Source organism: Lissotriton vulgaris, chromosome 10 (genome assembly GCF_964263255.1).
Source record: "Lissotriton vulgaris chromosome 10, aLisVul1.2, whole genome shotgun sequence".
Taxonomy (NCBI): Eukaryota; Metazoa; Chordata; class Amphibia; order Caudata; family Salamandridae; genus Lissotriton; species Lissotriton vulgaris.
In genome coordinates, this window is record NC_141698.1 from 424,412,283 (window position 1) to 424,435,357 (window position 23,075).

Here is a 23,075-nt window from a genome sequence, read left to right on the forward strand (position 1 = left end):
AATTCAAAATTATTTTTGTCCACCCTAAGCGTGGAAGGGTATACTCAGACATGAGTCCCTTGCTCATTGCACCATCAGGATTCAAGCAAACCGGGCCGAAGACGGCTGTAATGCCAGAAACCGGCCCCCGGGAGCTTGTTTCCTTCTCAGTGTAAGAATTGGCTTGTGTAGTTTGGTTTGCCCTGTTCCCATCATGCACTGGGACAGGAACAGACTAATTTGCATACAGCCAGGTTCTGAAACTGGGATGGTGCAGTGAGCTAAAAAACTGTGTTGGGTCTAGCCCTGATCTCTTGACTGGGTGAGAGTTTTCTGCTTAATTCAGAGACGCCCCGCCGCTCCTCAGGCTGGCGATAACGTACTGGCGAAAGGCATTGAAGTACACATCCCCCAAGACATCTTATGCCCCCACGATCCCACTCTTGGGTATTCCATTGGGCTCGGGAACCCTCACGACGACCTCGCTGGAGCCCTGGCATGACGCAGGAGTAACGCATGTGGGTGACCGGTTTGCGGAGGGGCACCTATTATCCTTCGAAGACTTTAGAGCCACACAGGGCGTTCCTAGAGGCTCGTTCCTTCTGCACGCCGGCCTCCGCCACTATATTACCCACAAATGGTCACCTGAGGGCCAAGAGCCTGTTACGAACCCTCTAATCACAATGCACTACCTCATGGGCACAGGCGGCCATTTGACCAAATGGCTCACTGCTAGCATCAAAATGGGGAGGGCACTCACACTGTCGCCACTCCGGGCGACATGGGAAGCAGATATCGGTAGGCCTCTGAGAGACAAGGAGTGGGAGCGCATACTTCAGTTTCCCAAACAGGTAGCCAGGAACCCCAAGTTCAAGTTCATTCAACTGATATTGCTGCATAGAGCCTACCTGACCCCGCACCGCCTACATGTGATGTTCCCTGAAGCGAAAAGCAACTGCCCCCAATGCGACACCGACGACGCATCACTAGTACACATGCTGTGGCAATGCCCTAAATTGGGGTATTACTGGACCACTGTCCATGACTCGCTTGAGAGGGCTGGTGCTCTGTCCCGATCTCCTACACTAGAACATACACTCCTGGGGCTGGGACCATCAACACGCACCAGAACCGTGGCGACACGCTTTACAGACCTAGCCCTGTTGCTGGCGAAGCGTGCCATCACGATGAGGTGGAAATCATCCAAACCACTCGACCCTGAACTATGGAAAGCAGAGGTAGTACGGTGGGGTAAGGCAGAAGGTGAAGCACTGCAGCGAGAGGAACGCAGAGGTCTCAGAAAAACGCCGATCTCGCTGGACTGGTTTGCCACGTTGGGAACGTTTGAGGTTGGGGTTGACGAGGACGACGAGGATACACATGACTCGCCGCTTGTGGAATAATTGTGTCCTGATCTAGTCTTCCATGCACCGACGCTGACTGTGGTGCACTGCGATGGGGTACGGGGAGTCCCGAACCATCGGCCATCATACCTCATCCTACCTGTGTGTATAGATTAAGCTACATGTTACAGTGACAGGGGTGACCCAGTTGTCAATACTTCAGTTATATGCATGTTGAGAGAGTGTCGGGAGGGATTTCTTGAGGGTGGAGGGAGGGATCGGGTACGACTGGGGTTCGTTCAATTGCTTTGGTTACGGTCAACGACAAAATGAAAAATCAATATAGCTATGTATATATATGTTCTGGGCAAGCACATGCATGTACCACCCTGATTGCCACTGAGCCCGTATATGAATATGTATGTATGTCACTGCTCTACTTACTATGCTAATAAAAAGATTTTCAATTTTTTTTTTATTGAATTCAGTCTCTTGAGATAGTATTGTCCAGTGTTTTTTGATGATACTTTTAAATGCTTTACTTTTAGTTTAATATTTCGACACAATCACTACTCTTGTGTTCTCCTTTTCTGTAACCTGAGTTAGTAAATCCTTTCTGTTTCTTTGAGCGCATCTCAGTTTGGCATCATCTAGTGTTTTTTGAGGATGTCCTCTGTCTCTGTGGAGAAACATAGAGAAGGTCCTCGGTTTGAGACAGATATCTACCGGAAATCAACAGACCGCAATAACCTGTTACACCACAACAGTTTTCATCACAATTCCTTAAAGATGCATTTGCCATACTCACAGATGCTAAGAGTAAAGAGGATTGTGTCAACCCCAGAGACATCTGAGATTAGAATCAATGAGATGGAATCAAGATTCAGAGAGAGAAGATATCCTCAAAAAACACTAGATGATGCTAAACTGAGATGCGCTCAAAGAAACAGAAAGGATTTACTAACTCAGGTTACAAAAAAGGAGAACACAAGAGTAGTGATTGTGTCGAAATATTCAACTAAAAGTAAAGCATTTAAAAGTATCATCAAAAAACACTGGACGATACTATCTCAAGAGACTGAATTCAATAACATTTTTAATGAGATGCCTCTATTCGCCTACCAAAGGGCGATGAACTTGGGAAGTATGATCAAACCAAAGGTGATGAAAACTAATGAGACCTTCCATGGCACACTACCATGTTATAATTGCAGTCACTGCAACAGTATCATTAGAGGGAACATCATTACCCACCCAAGCAAAGGGTACAAGATTAAACTACATGTGTCAGCCACTTGTGACTCAATGAATGTCATTTACCTGTTGAAATGTCCCTGCGGACAAGGATACGTGGGAAAGACTGAGAGAAAAATAAAAACCAGACTGAATGAGAAAAATCAAATATTCGCAACAAGCAGATGAAATCCACAGTTGCAGCTCATTTTTGTGAGGCTTCCCACAACATCAGCCAATTGAGGTTTACCATCCTAGAAATGGTGATAAAACGAGAGGGAATTGATAACAATAAGAACTTGTTACAAAAAGAGAATTTTTGGATTTTCAAATTGGAAACTTTGAAACCGACTGGAATGAATGATCGGACGGAATTCAGTTGTTATCTATGATGATTACTATGATGCATTTAATCACAGTGTATTTTGCATGTTCATCTTTACTTGTTCGCCTGTTTAACCTGAATATCCTTACTATTTTGGGTCCCTTTATTACACATCTTAGGTCGATTCACTCAGAACACACCTTTTTTCACTATTTCTTTACGTTTAAACCCCCTTTAAGATGGCGGCTATAGTTTTCATTAGAACACAGTCCATCTTTAGTTTCCACTAATGTCACGGCTATTTAGCATTTCCTTACGCACTAACCCGGTGAACAGCGTTCTCCACTAATGGCGGCTACGATCGCACGGAAGTCTTGGCTCCACGAGTAAGTACCTGGGACTAACTTTCACTAGAATCGGTGAGCGGGTACACACGTACTACAACTCTGGATTCAGCAATGGTTTTTAATATTTGACATGATTATTCTTTGCTTTTAGTTAGAGCACAACCAGACCTTGTCACTTGGCCACTTAGAGTCGTTTTCTAACCACATCACTCATACTCACGTGGTGTTCTTTTCTGTTTACGACAGCGCTACCTGATATAGATTCACCATGGATATCCAGGAATCACATGTATATCATAAAACTAGCAATGATTTGAATATAAAATCTCTGATATATCCTTATATGTGATTGTATGTATATATTTTTTGATTTGTAGAATTCAGTCCCTGATGAAGGCTATTAATTAGCCGAAATGCATTGGACAATGAAGCATTGGATATAAGGCTGGATGCCATTGATTGTTTTTTGAATCAGTTTGAAGATATGATGATGGAGAATAAAATATCTTGGAATATGAGAGTTCTGGATTTGTTTTAAATGATCCGCAGTTTCACATCGTGAAGAACTTTACAACCCTGTTACAGGGACACAGCTGTGACTAGGGGACGTCACCCAATGAAGGGTCACGCTATTCATTTGTTTACCAGTACTCAATGACGGAGAGTACACCCTAGAGCACGCAACAACAGATCAATTTATAGTTGATTCCAGTGTGCAAGCGTGATATAAATTCCCAACTCCCTGGGTGTCACTAATGGTTATAGCTGAGAAACCAAAACAGCCCAGCCAAATCAGACCCTGCATATATAGGAGAATGCCCAACCAGGCAATACGCAGGGAGAGACATCTGACACCAACGGTTGATGATATACTCGCTGATCTTAATGGGTCTCAGTGGTTTTCAAAGCTAGACCTCAACACCGGATATCACCAGTTAAGACTAGTTGAAGAAAGCAGATATATAACTAGGGCTCCCGGTTTTCCGTTTTTACGGATTTATACATATAAATACAGACGGAAATCTATATTTCCTTTGTCTGTATTTATATTTATAAACGGGAAAATACTAGCAAATTTTGACACGCTGCCCTCGGGTATTTTCCTACCGACGGGGAACTTGGAATGGAAGATAAGGCACGATAAGATAAGGCAAGGGCTTTGGAGAGCAGGGCACTGAGTAGAAACACGCTGCGCTCGATGCATTGTGAAAATTCATGTCACTCTGTCAATTAAAGCCTAAATGACTCCCACGCAGCCTCTCCAATCATTTAATCATTAGCCATTTGCCACATTTACATTGTATACAGGAGTCAGGCGCCCTGACAAGTGTTGTTGCTTACATTGCTGTCCTCCGGCTTCACAGCACCCATCCCGTTTCCTTTCAGACCAGGCATCTCGGGCTGTGTTTCTTTTGTTTCACAAACAGCACCGCAAATGTTCCTGTTTAAATTTTTTATTAAAATGGGCACGTAGCTCCAACCTGTGTCATGTGTAAAAGGCAGCTCTCACAGGGGGTAGACACTGCCTGCAGTCTGGTAAGAAGGGGTGAAATAAACATCAAAGCCTCATTAACATGTGAATGGTCTTTTTAAAGACCTGTTAAGTACTCGGGTGAGGCTTCTCAGCTTTGTTATCTCGAGTAAATAGGCGCATCCTGGCCCTGACTGTGGCGGCGAATTCCTTCCAAGAAGAACACTGTGGTTTAGAGTATGCCCCCCTCCTTTGCTGGCTCATGCTGCGGGACCCCCACGAGAATAAATAGCTGCCTCTGGGAGCTGACTGTTGTGGCGGCTCCCTGCCAGGAAGCACACTGGTGTTTAGTGTATGGCCCCCTTCTTTGCTGGGGGCGGGGGGGGCATACACTAAACATGTCATAGGATGTAACACATTTTAAAAAATACATCTAATTTATATTCAAGACAAATATGTTGAACTTACAATGTCTGAATAACTAACTGTATTACATTAAAAAAGGAAATATATTGACTGTGACTGTTGAATTCATGTATGCAGCTGCCGGCTGGCTGGGCTTTCTGCGCAGGCCACAAGGTCAAAAGAGGAGGCTATCACTGGCACCTGAGGCACATGACGGGAACTTTTAAGCTGAGGGCAGAGGGTTGTAGCGCAGGCCAATATTTTTATTCCAGGGCCGTCAGTGGTAGTACTTTCTTGTGCCACTACAGATTGATGGCCTTGTGATCAAACCCCACTTTGGATGGGGTGAAATTAAAAACTTTGGACACAGTTGAAATTTGAGCATGCGTCACTGTGCCCAGAGCCTCCTGTACCTCATGTGTGCCAACCAACCTGGTGGTGGTAGGGGAGCCAGCAGACCTGCTGCTGGTACCACCACCTCCGTACTCCCCGCCAGGGAGGTCTGACTAACTCTGAGGCTGGGGAAAGGCCCCTGTGGTGTGGCTGTGCCACACTCAGAAAGCTGTGCATTGCTCAAATGATTCAAGCGCTGTGACAGAGTTGCATACATGCCAACATTTTGTAGCTGCAAAGCGGTAGATTTTTAAAACAAAATTATTAGAATTTATTTCCCAAACTGACTTTCATGGGAAAAGAGGTAATTTAAGGTAGGAGGCAGCTAAAATAAGCTAAGCTAAGCTTCGGGCTTAAAAAATTGGGAGTCTCCCATCTGAATTGGGTCTATTGCATACATACCAACATTTGGAAAGAGAGAGTTTTAAAAAGAAATAGGGGGTATTTATTTTCCCCATTGACTTGTATTGAATTGGGGACTATTGCAGGAGGGCCATTTTTGGCATGAAAAATCTGGATTCTCCCCCCTGAATCAGGTCTGTCGGCACGAATGCTGTTGGCAATGAGTGCAACCATTCGTGTGGATCTGTTTGTCCCTGCACCTTAATCTTTTTGCTCAACAATGTATACCGTGAAGCGTTTGATCTGTTTGTCCCTGCACCTTAATCTTTTGTTTGCTCAACAATGTATACCGTGTAAAGTGCTCCGATACCCTCACGGGTCATGTTCGCGCTCTAGAAAACACAATAAATAAATAAATAAATAAATAAATAAATAAATAAATAAATGAGCTGGTCCACATTAGTTGAGGCAAGTATGTGCTTAGCTTATTCACATTGAAATAACTGAGCGGTTACAATTAGTAAGTGGTAGCGAGGCCTGGCACAGCACGATAGCCTGATGCCAGCGCTGGAACAGTCCCATTTATTCATGTTTCAGCTGCTTTCACATGCACTTCCTTCCTATCTTGGCACCAACATAAAAGTGGCCCCATTATCAAACCATAAACCTTAACAAGCATTGGCATAGCCAATAGGTCTCGCCTTTGGGACCTTATAAGTGTTTATCCATGCAACAGGTGATGTTGTTACACCAAGGATATTGTGCTGCATAACTAAATACTTATAAGGTCCCAAAGGCGAGACCTATTGGCTATGCAAATGCAACTAGACTATATTGTACTAGAAAACGAATAAAATTGTCAATTTAAATAAATGTGGAAAAATACTAGCTGTAGTGTCGTCTTTTGCTTGTGGCAAAAATAAATGTGGATAAATACAGAAAAAATGCCCAAAAAATAAATATGGATATATACAGACGGAAATTGCAAAAAAATAAATACCATAAAACCGGGAGCCCTATATATAACCACATTTTCAACACACCTAGGGCTACGGCGTTACAAAAGGTTACATTTCGGGATATCTTCGGCCATGGAGATTTTTCAAAATGCTGTTAGAGAAATCCTGCCCGGTCTACAAGGGGTGCTCAATGTCAGTGATGACATTTTGATACAATCGGTTACACTTGAAGAACATCACCGACAGCTCCGAGCTACCCTCCAACGCCTGCAAGATCATGGTGTCACACTCCACAAAGAAAATTTTTAATTATTTAAGAAAACCATTGAATTCTTTGGATAGGTGTTCAGCCAAGAAGGGGTAAAAGTTGACCCAAGGAAGTCTCAAGCCATCCAGCTCGCTCCCGCACCTACAACTGTATTGGAGTATCGGAGTTTCCTGGGCATGGAGACATACTGAGGAAGATTCATACCCAACCTCGCCACTATTGCTGAACCACTATGAAGCTTAACAAAGAAAGAGACTGGGTGGAAATGGGGCCAAGAAGAAGAAAGAGCGTTTCAAAGAGTGAAGTCAGCCCTGCAGGAAAAGACGACAATGGCCTACTTCGACACTACACAGCAAACAGAACTGATAGTGGATGCGAGCCCGGTAGGGTTAGGAGCCCTTCTGACCCAAGAAATTGAACCAGGGACATGGGTCCCACTGGCATTCGCAAGCAAAGCATTAACGGCGACGGAATCCCGGTATTCACAAATCAAACGAGAAGCACTTGCTATCAAGTGAGCATGCAACCACTTTCATCTATATATCTCAGGACACCCATTCTGTGTAGTAACTGACCATCAGCCGCTGCTCCCGCTGTTCAAGGGGGCTGCTCCTCACCCGCCACCCAGAATAGAAAGATGGGCGATCCAACTTCAACATTATCAATTAGATCTGGAGCAAAAAACCTAGCATACTTTTTGTCACGACATCCAGCTGATCCCACCAACAGCAGTTCTGAGCACTAAGTACAGACCGAAGATTTTATCAACATGATCACTCAAAGGGCGTGCCCAAAAGCCCTCACAACTTCAGAAATCGAAGCCCACACATGAACTGACATTGTGCTTGAGAGAGTAATGGACGCTTTGAAAAGAGGATCATGGAGAAGTTCTCTCTACAACATCAATGGTTGGAATGAGGCAGACTGGACTCGCCTGAGGAAAATATGGAAAGTACACGAAGAGCTAAGTGCTGCACCCAGTGGCATTGTGTTAAGAGGGTCCCGCATCGTTGAACCCCTAAGCCTCCAGGAATGAGCTACTGCTCAAGCACATGAAGGACACCAAGGTACGAAAAAAAATGAAATCCAGAATGAGGAAAAAAGTGTGGTTCCCAGGTCTGGAAGAAGCTGTAGATTAACTAGTACGCAAGTGTCAAGAATGCCAACTCACCGGAAACCCTGAGTCAACAGCCCCGGTGATAAATGAAGAACCAGCACCATAACCCTGGTCATGGATAAGTCTTGATTTTGGAAGCTTCCCAGACGGTCGGACCACCGCAGTTATAATAGACAGCTATACAAAATACCCGACCATGGAAGTGCTACCATCAACTGCATTTAACCACCTACTACCAATGTTGGAAAAAACTTTTGCACTATTTGGGCTACCACACAAAATCAAGATAGATAACGGCCCCCCTTTTCAAGGCAGCAAATTCAAAGAATACCTAACGCGACTAGGAATAAAATCACCACATCACTCCACAATAGTCACAAGCCAATCGGGAGGCTGAGCGATTCATGCGAAACCTTATCAAAATCCTACGCATAGCAGTAGCCGAACAGTCTGACCCGGAAATCGCCCAACAGAACTTTCCACGAGAATACCGGAGCACACCTCATTGCACAACTCATAGATCCCCGTGGTCGCTGATGTTTTCCGGACACCGACGAGACACGATCCCAGTAGCTGAGAATTGGGAGCCAGAGCCATACCATCCTGCGGACACTCAAGCCCGTAGGCTAGCAACCAATGAGAAAGCCAGTCATCAGCGAAGAGCACAACCGAGGCTGTTGGTGCCTGGATGCATAGTCCTGGTGAATAATCGTCGGAGTGTGGGAAAATTCCGCACATTCTATGAACCAGGGCTGTGGACTGCCAAGGCAGTTAAGGGAATTGCAGTTACAGCACAGAAGAACGGAGAGGTAATCACTCGTAATGTATCCTGGTTCTATGAAATATTCGCTCCTGAGCACAGGAGAGTTCGGACCGAGGTGCCCTGCAGCAATGAACTAGAGTGGGAGATTGCTGAGCTGAACCCTGGGCAGTAAGTCCAGCAGTCCCTGACTTACTGGGTGACACCGTGTTGAGATTTGTATCCAGCGAAGGAGAAACAACCACGCCACGGACAAGCCTAACTTCTCGTCAACATCATTACAATTGGAGACCAAACCCAAGGCCGAAACAAAGACTTGCTGATTTTGCATGCTAGTTTGTTTTTATTTATTTTGTTTTAAAACTGATTTGGGATGGGATGTAGCGGTCTAGTTGTTCACCGCCAGCCACGTGGGGACCCCTACCCAGAAGTACATGTAGCACCTTCTGGCCAGAAGGCTTAAATAAACAGGCTGGGTCGCTCGGGGCTTCCAGTCCATCTGAGTGCTCGAACTGATGTGTCTGTCTCAGTTTCTTTGCTGCGTGCAGGCCCTTGTCATGGCGCTACCTGCCAGGTGATAACGTGTTACCCCTCTACATATACCATAGCCTGAGGATACTTTCTATAGTGACTGCATGTAAAAATAGAAGAACATGCAGAGCATGACCCGGATTCCCAGTTCCAGTGTCTCTCTTCCTCTCTTTGAGTGTCTGAGTCCTCCGTCCTATCTCTAAGTCAGTGTATTCCCCTCCTAGTTTTAGTAAATTCCTGCAAGTGTCAGGGGGTTTCCTGTCAAAATTCCAGTGTATTTTCTTTCTCAATGTTTAGTGTGCTTATTGCCCAGCTTCTAGGAACCATTGTCTCGATATTCATTTCTGAGATCCACACTCATAGCATTCTCTGTTCTAGAGTTAGTAGTGACTGGGGCACAATAGATCGCTGTGTTTCTGGCAAGAGATACTGTGTTTCTGGCAAAAGATACCATGGCCTGGCAGACCGGGTCGGACTGTTCATAGTGAAGTAAGGACAAATATAATGTGCATATGTTGCCCCCTTGTCTGGAGTGATGCGGAGGGCAAACGGCAATGGATTGGAATGAAGCCCAATCTATTATTAGTGGCTGAGACTAAGCATTACCGTTTCAACATTACAGTTCAAGTCTGTTTACTGTCTCTGTAGTGTTCTCTGTCAGTGTTTACACAGAAACATTAAAAACAACATGCCCACAGCATATCATAAGTCACAGGAAACATTGACAGGGATACCGTGACAATACCAAATATACGGTCTAAAGACGCACTCCACTTGCAAAAAAAATGTTGTGCTACAGCTCACCTCTCGATGCATTTTTTGTCCATCTCCGACGGCTGCCATCTTACATTGGGCAATGCCTGGGCAAAGTGGGCAGCATGCTGACCATAGCCGGAGGCCACCTCCAGGACGTCGACAACGGGGGCATGGGGATCCACGCAGCCTCGGAGCACATCCAGGATGGGCTGTTTGTTTCTATCGGCGGCAGCCGCAGACAACATCCTAAAAGTCCTTCGAAAAGTAAGAGTAACCGTTGTGAAGGAAGTTGCTGCGCTTAAGGGAAGCACTGTGCATCGGATGCTAAGAAATCGCAAGGGGACTTAAAAATGGTTGAAGAACACGCACAAAAAAATCGAGTACAAGGACGCTTAAGGAGCGGTAGTCAAAAGCTAGATACTGGCTCCTGAACCGAAACAAGATACGCCCATTAAAGGTTACTGGGGATTGTAGTTCAAACAAATTCAAACCCTCCGGAGAAAAAAAACTACAGAAACCTGGGAAATAGTGTGTTCCTAAAGTAAAGACCCCACGGAATGTAACCCATTTAAGAAGTTATAAGAGCCCTGAATTACTCGCCCCTTTCAATGTTCACAAACCGATTATTTTCTCCCTACTATGCGTATTTTCAAATGTATGTGTATTTATAAAGTGATCACCTGATCTGTGGGACAATAACAATATGTTAGCAAAACGCTAAAAGTCTAAGTTTACTACCACAATTTCCGTTTTGCGAGCTGCTTGCCCAACGGCTCAAATTTTTAAAGAATATTAAATGTTGGCAAGATGTGAGCGTGTGAAATATTAAAGGGCAGAAAATGGCAAAAAATAAAACTACAAAATAAGTGCGCCGCCCGGGAATCGAACCCGGGTCGCAAGAATGGGAATCTTGCATGATACCACTACACCAGCGGCGCTCGTACAAGCTGAAAGAACATTGTAGAATACATTGTTAGAACTCAGCATGTCGTCATTCTGTTACGAGATAAAATCACGTGAGATTTGAGCTATGTCTGAAGATATCCGCCCTATTAGAGTCAGGCAAAGTCAAGTCAATAGAAGCCGCGCTAAAAGGCGCCTCTATTCAGTTAGTTTCCTCAATTACTAAAAGCTGGAAACAATGTTTTTATGAAAGAAATTTAGAGGATTGGAACAGTTACTTCTTGTCGACTTTGAATCAGCCAGAAACCTTGTTTTAAGAACTCTTTATTTACTGATTTTACAGTTGTAACACAACAATTAGAAAGGACTAATGCATGTTCAAAAAATCACCTAAAGCCGTATTTTTTCCCTTACAAATACATATTTTAAACAGTAAATATTAGAAGACATTTTTTTAACATGTGTTCTACTGCGCCCCTAATGATCGCACACTGATAATAAAAGTAAATAAAGAGTGCGTACAGACACTTCATAGAAAGTTTTACTTAAGATTTCTGCAGGTGGGATGAGTACCTTGACATCCAATCTGCATATCTCGACCACGCACGTGGGTTGTGGCCTTCTGGGTCCGCCTGGTCTGGCTCCTTTCCGTGTCATACTGTGGTCGAGTCCACTCCAGGTGAACAGGAATTGTGTCCCACCTGTATCCTCTCAGCAGGAGTGCCCGTGGGGGGCACTGCGTGGTTCAGTCTGATGTGCCCCGGAAGTCCCTTAGGAACCGATTAAGCTGAGTTCTGGGCTAACACCTTCATGTGTGGCAATCCTCAGGGTTTTGTCAAAGTCAGCATAAATCTTCCCACCTTCCACCATTACCCATAGTGGCTTGTGGCCACTATGGGTAATGTGGAGGTGTTGGATTCCTAGATGGTCAAGCGGATGCTTGAACTCAAGCCCTTGAAACGGCGGTCCGTAGTTCGGTTTAATTTCCTCAGACAGACTAAACAGGGCGAACATCTTTACCAGCGCAGGCGCCACATTTGCAAACACCATTGACTCAATGAGCTCCACCACAGGGTATTTCAAATGACTGTCCATGAGGACCATCGTGTTCCTTCTTTCCAGGAAGCTCCTGAAGTCCATGCTCACTTTGGACCATGGGGTGATACATGCCTCCTTAATGACCAGAGCAGGCGTTTCTGGGATGCTGATAACCTGGCACGCGGTAATTGCAGTACCAAATCGTCAACCACTGCTTCCAGCCCCGGGAACCACACATTCTCCCTCATGCAAAACTACATTTTGCCATCCCCCAATGCCCTCCATCGGCCAGCACTGCTACCCACTGTTGCGGACTCTCAGGACTGACCAGCCCATGGACCCACAGAATGAGACCCTCTTAGGTGGAGCTGAGCTTATCCTCCATAGTTTAGTGAGATGTTCCTCTTCTGGGTCACTCCAGCTTTTGGTGTCCAGAAGAAAATCATGCTGCAGTGCCCCAGAACCTTTGTGAGCACCGGATCACCAGCAGTTGCTTCTTTTATGCCTGGCAGGCTCAATGCTTTCAGGCAGGCTCCTTGAGACACTATGCGGATGTACCCCTACGTGGGATCAGCTTATTTTTCTCATTCCCTTGGGGTGGATAGCGTTCCAGGAAATTCGTTTAGTTTTTGGGACCTTGCTTGTAGACCACCTCGAACTAGTAGTGCTGAAGTTTGATGGCCAACCGTTCGATGCAAGACAGTGGATGGGGTGCCGTGCCCCTGAACAATGGCACCAAGGGCTGATGATCAGTGATCACGCTGAACGATCGCTCACTTAGATACAAATGAAAGTGTCCACATGCTCAATTGATGGCAAGGGCTTACATTTCGATCGGGACATACCTTGCTTTAGTTTGTTTGAGCACTTTGCTTACAAACGGCAGAGGTGCCCATCTCCCTGGGTCTAATTCCTGTGTAAGCACCACCCAAGGCCTACGAGGCTTGCATCGACCACCAGTTCTGTTCTTTTCTTAGGGGCAAAGTATGCCATTTTTGCCTTGCCCAGGAGTGTAGATTTTACTCTCTGAAAAGCCTCTTCTTCACTTGGGCCCCATACCCAATGAGCATCCACCTTTGTCAGTGCCCTCAGTGGTTCGGCAATGTTTGCCAAGTAGGGAATAAACCTTCCACAATAAGTGCCCATTCCTAAGAAACTGTGCGCCTCGAAGACATTGCTTTGTGCTGGTGCCTGCTTGATGGCATGCGATTTTCGGGGGCGGGTTGGGTCGAACTGCACCCCTTTTAGTGGGAAAACATATCCAAAGAATTCAATGGTGGTCTGGAAGAAAGAGCACTTCTCAAGATGGAGGGTGACACCTTGCTCACTTATACATTTTAGGGTAGCCTGCAGGCATTGCTGATGTTCCTCTGCTGTTGTCGAGTAAAATAAAATGTCATCACTGACATTCATGTTGCCCTGCAATCTTGACAGTACCTTCATTATGGTATTCTAGAATACCTCAGCTGCAGATGATATGCCGAAGCTTATTCGCTTGTATCTCTGCAAACCCCGGTGTATTGAGAATGTTGATATGTATAGGCTCTCTTCCGCCAGCTGGAGTTGGTGGTATCCAGCATTGAGGTCCAATTTGAAGAACAACCTAGCCCCGTTCAAGTCTTCTATAATGTCGTCCATCTTGGGAGTGATGGGCCTCTCCCTTTTGATGACCTTGTTTGGAAGGTGCTTATCTATGCAAAGCTGTTCCTTGCCAGGCTGTTTGGTCTTCTCGGCTATCACCATTGGGATACCCAGGGCGTCGGAACAGACACCTTCTCGATCACCCCTAAGCATGTTCCGCTCCTGTTCCACAAGTAGCCACGAGTGGAATGGTCTACGGCGATGGTGTTAGGTCACCAGCTTGACTGATGTGTCAATATGTAGACTGATCGATGTGGCTCACAGGCAGTCCAACCCTTTGAACAGCCCTGGGAACTGGTTCAACAGTTCATTCACCTGATATGTTTACACATTCCTGGCTAAGGACACCACGCCCAGATCTGCTGTATGTCATTCCAGCAATGTATCTGCCTCTTTGTCAGTATCGTGAAAGACTGCCTGGTCATTGGACTGGACAGACAACCTCATAGGTTCTTTGAGCGGCAATGAAGTGTTCTCTCAGTACGTGTAGATTTTTGCATGGGACAAGAACAAGTCAGGCCTCGGACTGACACGTTGATATTGTGGATGCCCATTACATTCACCATGGCCCCGAGATTGCTGATGTGGGTTGTGGCTTTCTATGCCACTTCAGGTCTCCTGTGAACGAGATGAGGAACACTTCCTCCCCCTTATCTGATGGTGATTCTTCCCGGTGGCGTCGACCCCACGGGGCTTACGTGGCCGCTCCTTGGAGCCCCGGGTTCTCCAGTGACAATTGCCAAATGGATTTTGTCTGGGGCAGCCTCCTGCGGGCCCATTTACCCTATGGACAACCTCTACACACCTTTTTGAAGTGGTTCAGCTTCCCACAGCTCGAACACGTGCACCCATACTCCAGGTAGTTTTCCAGGGGGTGTTCGGCTACAGTTTCTACGTTAAGCTTGTGTGGCTGCTGAAACCTTGGGCTGGGTTGCCTTCACTCTTGTAGACACAGCATCCGCATACTCCCCTTTCACATTTTGGTGTTTATTTGGCGCTTGTGTTATCGCCATGTCAATCTCTGTGGCCCTAGTAGCCGACAGATCGTGAGATCTCGCCATGATGAGAATATCATCTAGAGTGATGTTCAGTTGCCTCAGTATTAAGTCTTGCAGGGTTTTGTATCAGCACCCTTGAACGATTTGCGCCCTGATCTCCTTTGATTAATCAGCCCTCATACACATGCTTGCCAACTCGCAGAGGCGGGCATCAAAAGCGTCAATGAACTCACCCTCTCGTTGGCGGTTCCTGGCAGACCTTTACTCTTTCGAAATCTGGATTCAGCACCTTGTCAAAATGCGCATTGAGAGCCCTCGCCATCGCATTGTAGTCATCTGCTGATCCACTGCTGGGAAGCTGTTCAAAAGGTTTATAGATCTCCCTCCCCACACAGTGAAGCAGCAGTGTGTGCTTGACTGCCCCATCATCTTCCCGGTTGGCGATTAAATAATTATCCAGTCTCTATACCCATGTCCTCCACCTAGGCGCAGCCGTAGCGTGGTCAACTAGTTCACTAAGTGGCTGAAGCACGCATAGCAGCTCATGCTACTGTTGGACCTACCCTTGCTATGGCCCCTGATGTGTTGTTGCGTTGTTCTCATCTGCTATTGTCCTCATGTAGTCAGGTGACCTCCCCAGTTTCTTTCATGGTGAACTATCTTTGTAGACTCACTGTCCTGTTATCAGCCATTTGCAGCTGGTCTGCCGCCCCCGGAGAGTACCTACTATTGGTTCGGTAACGTGTAGTATATTTGAGTATGTCTACAGGAGCCATGATTATTCCATTATGTTCAAATGTGGCATGCACATCACCAGTGAGGGGCCGCTCGTTGCCTTTCTTCAATCAATCAATCAGGTTCTTATAGAGCATGACTAATCACCCGTAAGTGTCTCAAGGGGCTGGGGCGGTGTAGGGAGCTTCTGCAGTTTAGTCGAAGAGCCAGGTCTTGAGGTCATTCCTGAATTGAGGCAGTGAGGGTGATTGCTTGAGATGCAGAGGTAGTGAGTTCCAGGTCTTCGCAGCGAGGAAGGAGAAGGATATTCCTCCAGTCAAGGTCTTGCGGATCCATGGGATAGTGGCCAGGGCCAGGTGGGTGGAGCAGAGATGTCTGGTTGGTGTGTAGAAGGAGAGGAGGTGGTTGAAGTATTCAGTTCCGGTGTAATAGAGGGCTTTGTAGGCATGCTAGAGGAGCTTGAAGGTGATTCTTTTGTTGATCTGGAGCCAGTAGAGGTCTCCCAGGTGACTGGAGAAGTGGCTTTGGCAGGGGATGTCCGCCATATGTCCGCTGGAGGGGTTTTGAATGCGCTACAACTTCTTTTGGAGTTTTTGGGTGGGATCGGCGTAGAGTGTGTTGCCGTAGTCGAGCTTGCTGCTGACCAGTACCAGGGTGACCATTCTCTTGGACTCGTGGGGATCCATTTGAAGATATTCTGGAGCAGGTGGAGCGTGTGGAAGCAGGAGGATGATATGGCATTGATTTGGCGATTCATAGAGAGCGAGGAGTCGAGGATGATGCCAAGGTTGCATGCGTGGTCGGTGGGTGTGGGGGTTACGAGCGATGCTAGCCACTAGGAGTCATCCTGTGCGGTGGGAGTGAAGCTCACGATGAGGACTTCGATTTTGTCTGTGTTGAGTTTGAGGCAGCACTCATTTATCCAGGCAGCTACTGCCGTCATCCCATCGTGAATGTTGCTCTTCGCAGTTGTAGATTCGTCATTGAAGGAAAGAATCAGCTGTGTGTCGTCAGCATAGGAGACGCTATTGAGTCTGTGGTTCCTGACGATGGCTGCAAGTGAGTCATGTAGATGTTAAGGAGGGTGGGACTTAGAGATGAGCCTTGGGGGACTCCGCCGCTGATCTCTGTGGGTTTTGAGGAGAACGGTGGGAACCTGACTCTCTGGGTTTGGCAGGTGAGAAAGGACCGGATCCACTCTAGCACCATGAAGTCTTGTGCAGAGGGTGTGGTGGGAGCCAGTGTTGAAGGCAGCAGAGAGGTCCATGATGGTACTGCATAAGTCACACTATATGCTGAAGTATGGATAAAAACCACATGCAGTCTAAAACCCCTTTATTTATAGCCTCTGGTTGTGCCTGGACCGAGGATGTGGTGCACTTAACATCCGGGTCATGGAGTCACCCCATATAGCAGTGGTTCCCAAACTTTTTCGACCTGTGGCTCCCTTGACCTAATTGGCAGTTGGCTGTGGCTCCCCACCATTTTTTTACCGGTGGGGATGCAAGCCCGACCGCAGGAGTATTTCCAGTTGCCTCCCTGAAATTAATTGGGATGCAATGAAGGTATTATAACCATACTTGCAACAAAATAAAAATATAACAGTTGTTTAATAAAAACTTTAGGGTTGCCGTGCCTTGATGGAATTCAGACCCTCTGCATCCAAGATCAGGAGTTGTATTTCCATATCCATTACGACTTCCCCAACCCTGCTCCAAAAATTTAGGAACGAGTTGAAGAGACATGTTTTTTTCAATCGCAGCGCATCATTAGGTAGTAAAAGTCAACTCTTAGAAACCAGCTACCCTGCCATGCGCACGTTGTCTGTGTGTCTCTGCATTAGATAGGGATTGTGAGTGAAGACAGCGAGTATATATGCTCCCAGATTTTATGTTGCACTGAAACATTTGAGTGTGCCTTGCTTTCAGGAGAAGATGGCCCAACCCCAAGCTATCCAACCTTAGAGTGAGTGAGCAGGCCATAGAGACAAACTTTTGATTTGCATTCTGGTGCCAGAATCTGTCGCCAGATACTATGCTTTCTTATGGATAAATGGCTTTACATTACATACACAGGGCTAGCACAGCAAAAAAAAAACCACATTTACAAATACCAGAATGTAAACGTAAAAGTAAGACTGGGAGAGTCATTCACAGAACAACATGAAACAACTGAAGCCCTCTCGTGTTTTATAGATCACTTCCATTAATAATCATGACCCACACGTAACCACATGCACATGCGCAGCTAACCATACTTTTAAAGTGGTGAAACTCACATAAAAGGCAATGACATGGCGGCCTAAGGGATAAAAGGACATAATCATAAATTGCAGCCAGGAGCTCCCAGAAGTGCCCGCGTGTAAAGGCTGCTGCGCGCTCTCCTGGTCCTGGCTGGGAGTGAGCATGCTTGCCAGGCCCCAACGTGCTGCTAACATCACGGTAATGAGGACTCGCTTTCAGTAGATTATGTAGTTGTAGGGCAGGCCCCTAACCCTCTTCTTAGAGCTGTCACTTGTCAGAACCGAGCAGCCAGCCCTAATCACTACCCCGCTTCTTCAATGACATGTAAATTAAATGTGGGCTGCAGCACTAGACTTTCCTGGCTTAAGCACTTGCTGGCCTCACTGCCCAGGCCCAGCCCTGATGCTCGCCCTAACAACAGGGTTGTGCAGCGAGGCCAGCAAGTGCCAGGGCCTGGATGGTTAAGTGTTGCAGCCCACATTTTAATGTACGTCATTCATTTTACAGGGTTTGTGCCATCATGTTTGGGACGGAGATGGTGAACGGCGAAGAACTACTACACCCGGAGGAGTCTGTCAGTCACTCCGAAGTTAAGAACCCGGCCCTTTTAGAAGGAGAAAAGAGTTCAGATTTGAAGTTTTAAATTGCCATTACTGCAGCAAGAACGTATACGTATATATACAGAACCTGTTTTGAGGCAGTGAACCTTGTCAAGTGTATTTCAAGTGTGGAATTTATGCCTACGGGAGGCCGTTCAGGCATGGTATGTGTTAACTTCAATGTAGCATTACTCATTCGGGGTTTTTGTGCATGTTGTGTTAGCTGGTGAAGTCGCCCACTGTACTTGTACACAGTTTGACCTTTTTGGATACAGTAAGAGCGGGCGAGATTATTATACTGATGCTTGTGCAGGACACCTAGCCTGAATGAAACTTGCTAAATTAAAATGGTGGGGTTGTGTGTGAATGCGAGCGCTACACTAGGCTAAACGCTAGTTATTAGCAGGGACAGGTATTCCAGTAACTACATTTCTTAGAGTGGCTGTCTCGCTTTGTCAAGGATTGTGTTCAACTTCTCCTACCTATTTACTTATTTTACATTTATACCGCTGACGATGCGCATGGGACATGGGTGAACCTAGTACTTACTTGATCTAAAGAAGAGCGTCAGAACCCGGGAAGCAATAACCCTTGGAATCGCTGTATGTGTGCGTCGTATGCCTGGCCCACCTAAACTACGTAAAGCACGTATGCACGTATCGCGGCCGTACGCTTTGAACAAAACTATGATTCCTGATTTGACAGGTACCATTTTTAACTCCCACCCCTTATGTTGTGCTGCAGCTGGGCCAAACCACGATTGATGATACATGTTTTTATCAAGAATGAAAAAAAGTATGATATTAGCAAAAATGCTTGAAGTTGTTTGGACTTAATTGTCTAAAATAAAGTATTTTATTATTATTATTGTTAGTAATATCTCTCCTAGCCCAATCAATATTCTTAGAAATATAGTATCAATGTCAGTTCTTTCAAGATTCTAGTGACAGAAGCCCAGTATTTGTGTATTACAGCAAAAGCCAAAGTTGTATGAAAGTTCGTAAGGATACCAGGTTCCATGAATCTCTCACTGGCTCGAAGTGAGTGTCCGGGTCTCCTCTTCTAAACTTCACCCATTCATAGTATAACAGCTTCTGATCAACGTCGGGACAGAAATCTCTAAGGAGCTCAGAGCCAGGCCGCTTACTTTCTGTTATCCGTCAGATCCAAGTCGCAACTAACAATGGCGATAACACACCCTCTCACAATCCACTTCTCCAAATCCAAATTCAATGCTTTTATGATCACATACCCTTTAATCTCTCTACATACTTGAGGCAAACCCCGAAACACAAAAAAAGTGAGAGATTTCCCTGACACCCTTTCAGCAGACCAATACATTGCATTAGGAAAGGAATTCTCAAAACCATCCTCTTTACCCATTATACCAACCTATGGTCCTGCTCCTTACAAAATAAGTTGCACGTCTCCTCACTGACAAGTGTTCTCTTTGGACACAAACTAAATGTGTATCTCCCCTCGGCTCGACCAGTAACTTTTCAATCTCACTCTTTAACAATCGGAAAATCATGATCCAACGTAATGACAAGATTCTGGCTTGGTCGACAATCTATTTCTTACTCTTGAACTCCTCACCTTTGAGTCACGTCCAGCTCTGTAACCTATCCCCGTCATATTCTACTTGTGTTCTCTCTATCTCCCTCTCCAGGCAATTCACCAACCAATTCCTCTCTCCCTTCACTCCCCCCACAGGCCCGCTTTCACCTACAACACTCCCAGCCAGGTGCTCCCCAGCCCCCTCCCTTGCTCCCCCACCAACCGCGCGCCACCTTCCCATTCCCTCTAATTAAACTGGTGAGATTATCCCCCCACCGTCGGCTCCCTTCTAACCACACTTGCGAGACTAGCACTACCACCCCAATGGCCTCTTCTTCCTAACTGTCTACTAATCCCCCCTCTCCACTCCTTGCAACCTTCTCATCTCTCCATACCTTCACTCCACCACCTCCCACTCTATGTCGCGGTACTATCTACATATCAACAAAGAGAGAGGTAGGGAGGGAGCAACACTCTTATTCCCCACTTGACATTATGAACAACAATGAAAGAGTGTTATTTGTTAGAAAACACAAACGTATTTGAGCATAAAGGAAAACAGCACCTATTTGGTGTGTTTAGAAAGCCCTCACTCACCGATCTGGTCCGTGACATGCTTCATCATCGGGCCCCACTGGGAGTGACCGAATGCCACCCCAGTGTGCTTCAACGCCAGATTTACTGCGGAGCGGGTAATGTGAAGATGTGGGAGCTAAGTGATAAACTACGTGAATAAGGAAAAGAGTGACGTGGTGAGTTTAAAAATGTCTTTATTGTATCAAAAATTAATTTAATGGCTGATCAAAAAGACATGTTAAAAATGTGTTGGAAAACTAGACCAACTAAGTTGAATGGTCTGTTTCCAATACTCTTACGTGATGGTCAACATGTTTCTGCCAATGTCGGTATTATTAACCTGGCATTCGTCAGGACCTATGGCGGTACTATCTAGCCATCCTCACCAACACCCCAACTTCTCTCCCATAAGTAACTAATACTAAATAACCAACATCTCTTGCCCAACTCTTTTATTTCACCCACCCTCCTCTCTTCAGCAACCACCCACACCCATCACACCCTCCTTTCTCTCCCCCCTACAATTCTGGGATTTCCCTGTCTTCCTTCATCAGTTGCTCTCCACCGGCACTTCTGAACCACAAGCATAGCTTCAGACCCCTTCAAAAATGCAACACAAGTGCCTTCGCTCTTCTGAGCCTCAACTGCCACCATCATGGAACTTCTGTGACAGAACTACACACCATATCCAAGGGAAAACCCACAAACCATATTTGCAAAGCATTCCTGGCTTTATCAGTAAACCTCCGTACAGCGTCTACCCATCTCTTCTTAGATAAGGTGATTGAAAGCTGCGTAACCTCCCAACTGTTGTTTCGCATTCCCACAAACACTCTCCAATCTGGCTTCAGGCAGGGCTACACCACCCAGACCACAATTCTGCAGACTGTGAATGACGCTCTCTGCATCCTTGAGACTGGAAATTCATGTGCTCCCCTCTAGTCCTCTGCTGTATTTGACACAGTTACGCACCAAGCGCTGGTAAAAATACTGAAAAATTGATTGGGTATTGAAGATAGAGTCCTAAACTGGTTTATTTGCTATCTAACTAACCGCGTCCAAGTAGTATACATTAGTAGCTCAGGGTCGAAGCCAGTGAGTCTGCAACAAGTGGTCTCCAAGGCTTCTCGGTGGGATACTTAGGGACTCTAAATCCTCTTCCATCTGTACATAAACCACGCCCAGATTTATCTGTAGAGGGCTTTCCCAGACATCACCCTGCTATCAAAACATCTAGATAATATTTCAATCATGGATGTCAATTCACCCCCCCAAACTACACCTTACAAGCAACACAATTCCTTCTGATGTCTCTGAAGAAAGCCAACCTATCTCCACAAGATTAGATGGAATCCATCCCAGCCATGGAATGCCAACCCTCCATTTATTTATTTATTTATTTATTTATTTATTATAGAGTTTTGTATAGCGCGAACAAGACCCGTGGGTATCAGAGCGCTTAACATAGGAGAGGTAGAGGGTTAACATATATAAAAACAGTTAAAGTACAACAACTATACATTCGTATATATATCCACATTAGACGTTCGCGTTAAAATATGCTATGGCTAAACTTGTAGCAAAAACAGGTATAAATAACAAATAAACCAATATGAGGTAGCTCGGTAGTTAAAGTACGACAACTATATATTCGTAGCACAAGAGACGTTCGCGTTAAAATATGCTATGGCTAAACTTGTAACAAAACAGGTATATATAACAAATAACCAATATGAGGTAGCTCGGTATATGTTTGTGTGGGGTGCTGTTCTCGTGATCAGTCAAAATATCCATTAGTGGTGTCCTTTAGGTTGTTCTCATATCATAGAATACGTGTTCCTTTTAGTATTGACTATGCTTCCCTTACTCGTGCCATAAAAGCTCTGTACTAGGGCATTAGTATATCAGAACCGTGAACAGTGATCTTCACTAGGTAATGTATCTATTCATCAGCAGGCTCTTCACTTCCCGCTTGACTGTTACCAGGTTCTGGATCTTCCTGATATTTGGAGGGAGAGAGTTCCATATTCTGGGGGCAGCTCCTGAGAACGCTCTGTCATAGGTTTTTTTCTTTCGGAAGATGGTTGGCCGTAGCAGCAGCTCCTTAGCACTCCTAGCTGGTCGGTTGCCACCGGACAGTTGAACTTTCTTGGCTAGATACCTTGGGGTGTTGACATGTAGCGCTCTGTGTGTGATACATGCTATCTTCATTTGGATTCTGGCTTCATAAGGTAGCCAATTTAATGCTTTCAGGTGCGGGGATATATGATCATATTTTCTGGTTCCGGTGATAAGTCTTGCCGCCCCGTTAAGGCAGGCTTTTAGTGGTGCCGTAGACATTTTTGGTAAGCCAGCTAAGGTGGTGCAGCCATATTCAATCCTCGAGATAGCGCCAAGTCACCTGGCTTCATTCGTGACAGCCAACATAACCTCCAGAGCCACATCACAGCAATGGCAAAGAATGCCCAGTTCCAACTAAGGCTGCACTGGGGAACCAGGCAACTCACCCAGAACAGGCCCTAAAACATTTGTACAGGCATTGGTTCTTCCCAGACT

At 45.7% G+C, this 23,075-nt stretch overlaps 1 protein-coding gene and 1 non-coding gene across 3 annotated transcripts in view; both read right to left on the reverse strand.

Annotated features, from left to right (window-relative positions):
• METTL26 (methyltransferase like 26) overlaps positions 1-10,680 on the reverse strand; it is a 79,553-nt gene extending 68,873 nt beyond the window's left edge. Inside the window, exon 1 of one of the 2 annotated variants that reach the window (XR_015300689.1) lies at positions 10,278-10,680. Coding sequence is in view for 1 of the 2 variants with exons in the window: in XM_086941280.1 (XP_086797406.1) it covers positions 10,278-10,474 (197 nt within the window). In the remaining variant the exon portion in view is untranslated. The remainder of the gene's footprint in view (positions 1-10,277) is intronic. The other variant, XM_086941280.1, reaches the window with a different exon arrangement.
• Positions 10,681-11,096: 416 nt separating this feature from the next.
• Positions 11,097-11,167, reverse strand: TRNAG-CCC (transfer RNA glycine (anticodon CCC)). The gene has a single exon. It is a non-coding gene; the product is annotated as a tRNA-Gly (tRNA).
• Between the last annotated feature and the right edge of the window lie 11,908 nt (positions 11,168-23,075).